The sequence below is a fragment of the Cyprinodon variegatus genome, unplaced genomic scaffold (assembly GCF_000732505.1).
Source record: "Cyprinodon variegatus isolate N-32 unplaced genomic scaffold, C_variegatus-1.0 Scaffold1750, whole genome shotgun sequence".
Lineage (NCBI taxonomy): Eukaryota > Metazoa > Chordata > Actinopteri > Cyprinodontiformes > Cyprinodontidae > Cyprinodon > Cyprinodon variegatus.
Genome location: NW_015152203.1, coordinates 77,912 through 80,483, shown reverse-complemented (window position 1 = coordinate 80,483; position 2,572 = coordinate 77,912). Strand labels below are relative to the sequence as shown.

General features: G+C 44.8%; 2 protein-coding genes across 2 annotated transcripts in view; both read right to left on the bottom strand.

Moving 5' to 3' along the window:
- top2b (topoisomerase (DNA) II beta) overlaps nt 1-1,113 on the bottom strand; it is a 15,833-nt gene extending 14,720 nt beyond the window's left edge. The window contains exon 1 of the mRNA XM_015404449.1: nt 658-1,113. Coding sequence (XP_015259935.1) covers nt 658-684 — 27 coding nt within the window. The 5' untranslated portion in view covers nt 685-1,113. The remainder of the gene's footprint in view (nt 1-657) is intronic.
- A 261-nt stretch (nt 1,114-1,374) lies between these two features.
- ngly1 (N-glycanase 1) overlaps nt 1,375-2,572 on the bottom strand; it is a 10,494-nt gene continuing 9,296 nt past the window's right edge. Inside the window, exons 11-12 of the mRNA XM_015404450.1 lie at nt 1,966-2,143; nt 1,375-1,888 (exon numbers count right to left, since the gene is read on the bottom strand). Of these exons, the coding sequence (XP_015259936.1) occupies nt 1,716-1,888; nt 1,966-2,143 (351 nt within the window). The 3' untranslated portion in view covers nt 1,375-1,715. The remainder of the gene's footprint in view (nt 1,889-1,965; nt 2,144-2,572) is intronic.

Here is a 2,572-nt window from a genome sequence, read left to right as displayed (position 1 = left end):
TTTTTCTTATTTTAAATTTAAATTATCTCGTTCATTTGGCAAAGCGTCTCACTTTCCTCCTCAATTCAAGTATAAATTCACTTATTTTAATAAAAAATGACTTATTTAGGTTTAAATATTTCCCAGTGTGGAGGAGCAGGGCTGAAAAACAAACTGATTCATGTGATGAAAACTTTATGATGCTTGGATTTTATTATTTATCCATCAGGTGGAGCATAAACTGACTGGAAAAGGTTTGTTTTTGGTCCAATCTGGTTTATTTTTATAATCTCTAAGTTTCAGGTGATGATTAATTGATCACATTCAGACATTATTTCAATAATGGATCATCTCATTCAATGTTTCTGCTCTGTTGTAATTAAAACAGAATAACTTAATCTGGTCTGTAGCTGAGCGGATTATTTTAGATTATGATAATTTCATCAGATTAGAAAGAGAACAAAGCTTTAAAGTCTGTTTAAAGGTGATTCTGGGTGAAACCATCAGGAGGAACTGAACCCCACAGACATGTCGGTCCATCTGGACCCCCCAGCCCGGGTCCCTGTCCTCCCTGCCTGGCCGTGGCCGTGGGTGGTTGTGCAGAGACCCGTCCCCGGCCCGTGGGGTCCAGCTCAGGGCTTTAATCAGACCCAGGAGCCTTTAAAGCGGGGGACTCACCGTCCAGGACAGCCCTCCGTTGGACATCTTCCTTTGTGATGCTTTATTGATGCTGCGGCTCTAAACGTCTTCGGCTCCGGTGGATTTAAAAGTCCTTCAACCTTAAACGCGTCTTACATGCTAACCGGAACCAGAAAGGCTTTCTCATCCATCTTCTTCTTCTTCTCCAAGAGAACCGCCTGAGAGGCGAGCGGCGCGGCTATTGTTAAAATCGAGCCGGAGGCTCGGAGGGCCTAAACTTTAACAAAGATGCTAACCGAGATCCAGCCTCAGCTATAAATAAATACGAAACTAAACACGCAAATAGCTGCTTAATTTCACGGACACGCAGTAAAATGTTAAGTTAAATGAAACCCTCTTGAAAATAATTCATTAAATATTGTCTTAATTTAATAATAAAAGCGCATTTAAGCTAACAGCAGCGCCTGATGTCCGGCTCCGCCATCTACAACACAGACGGCAAAGCAGCCAATCAGAGGCCAGCTTTTGGAAGGTTCTGACCAATAGGAGCCGCCGGCTCTGAGGGAGCGCTGCTCTCTTCTTAACGCAAGATGGCGGCAGAAAACCCCGCTTCAGCTTCTCAATATTTACCAAACTTCTAACTTTAGGGAAGTAAAACTGTGGGAGGAGAGTTTATCGTTAGATTAAATCGCTTCTGGCAGCTTTAGATTCCTCCTCCTTTAACAGCAGCGGTTAGTATGAACTCAGAGCCCAACACAGGCAGATGAGAGCATTTTATTACTAAAAGGAAACAGGCTGGGACAGTTTGTCTTTGTGCCACAAGCTGTAAATATAGATTTATTTTATTGGAAGGAAATATCTGAAAACCATATGGCTTATGGTTGAAGTTCTACCTCTGAAGATTTAATGCCCCAAGAAAATCCAAATAAGAGCAAAACACATAATGTCCCCATCCATCCGTCCATCCATTCGTCCGTCCATCCATCCGTCCATCGTCAGGGCAATCACCTGTAAATATTGCACCACTCTGCCTCATTAAATCCAAACAGATCAGGACAGGAAAGTGGAAAACAGTCACATTAGAGTAAAAGCTGTGGTTAAGCGTCTTGAAGGTGGATGATGACTTCAAACGACGGCTCCTGTTCCTTTAAGGCCTGCCTAAACAGCTGAGAGTGCTGCCACGAGCAGCTCCCCTCTCCCCCGCTGAGCTCCGCCGCCACAATCAGCTCTGAGGATCCAGACAGGCTGGGGAACGACTGCAGCTTCCCATCTGAGGGGTCAGACAGGAGAGGAGGGTCAGACAGGGTCAGGTACCGCCGTACCGTCCTTCAGGCGGGGATCATTTACCGGCAGAGAACTCCGTGGTTACGGGTCCCGAGCGCAGGCTCCAGCAGACTCTCCCGGAGTGGAAGGTCTGGCTGCTGGCCATGATGGAGACAGAGTCGACCTTCAACCCAGCAGGAGCAAAGTCGAACTTCCAGCTGATCCTTCCCACAGAAGAGCCCTCTGTCCGGGCGATGTACACCTGAGGAGAGAAGCTCCATCAGCTGGGCGACCACCTCCGCCAGGTTTAACCCGCTGCTCTGTCAGACCAGCATACCTACAGTCAATTAGTCAATACGCATGCGTAAGACCTCAGGTTGGAGTTTATCCCTTAGACTTTACCTCAACAGGCGTGTGCCTTTAATCATGTACAAAAAGATAAATAAAATAATGTAACGTTAGATCGCCATACGCTTCAAAAAACATCAGAAATTAAGTTATTCATTTGCTTTTTTTTACATGACTAAAGGGATACAGTCTGTTTTCATTCAAAACTAAAGAGATAAACTAGGGATGCAGGATATTGGGATTTTGGCCGATATCCGATATTTTAAAACTCATGTAGCCGATAACCGATATCGATACCGATGTTAAAGCTGGACAAAAATAAGTAGTCATTGAAAATAGCAGT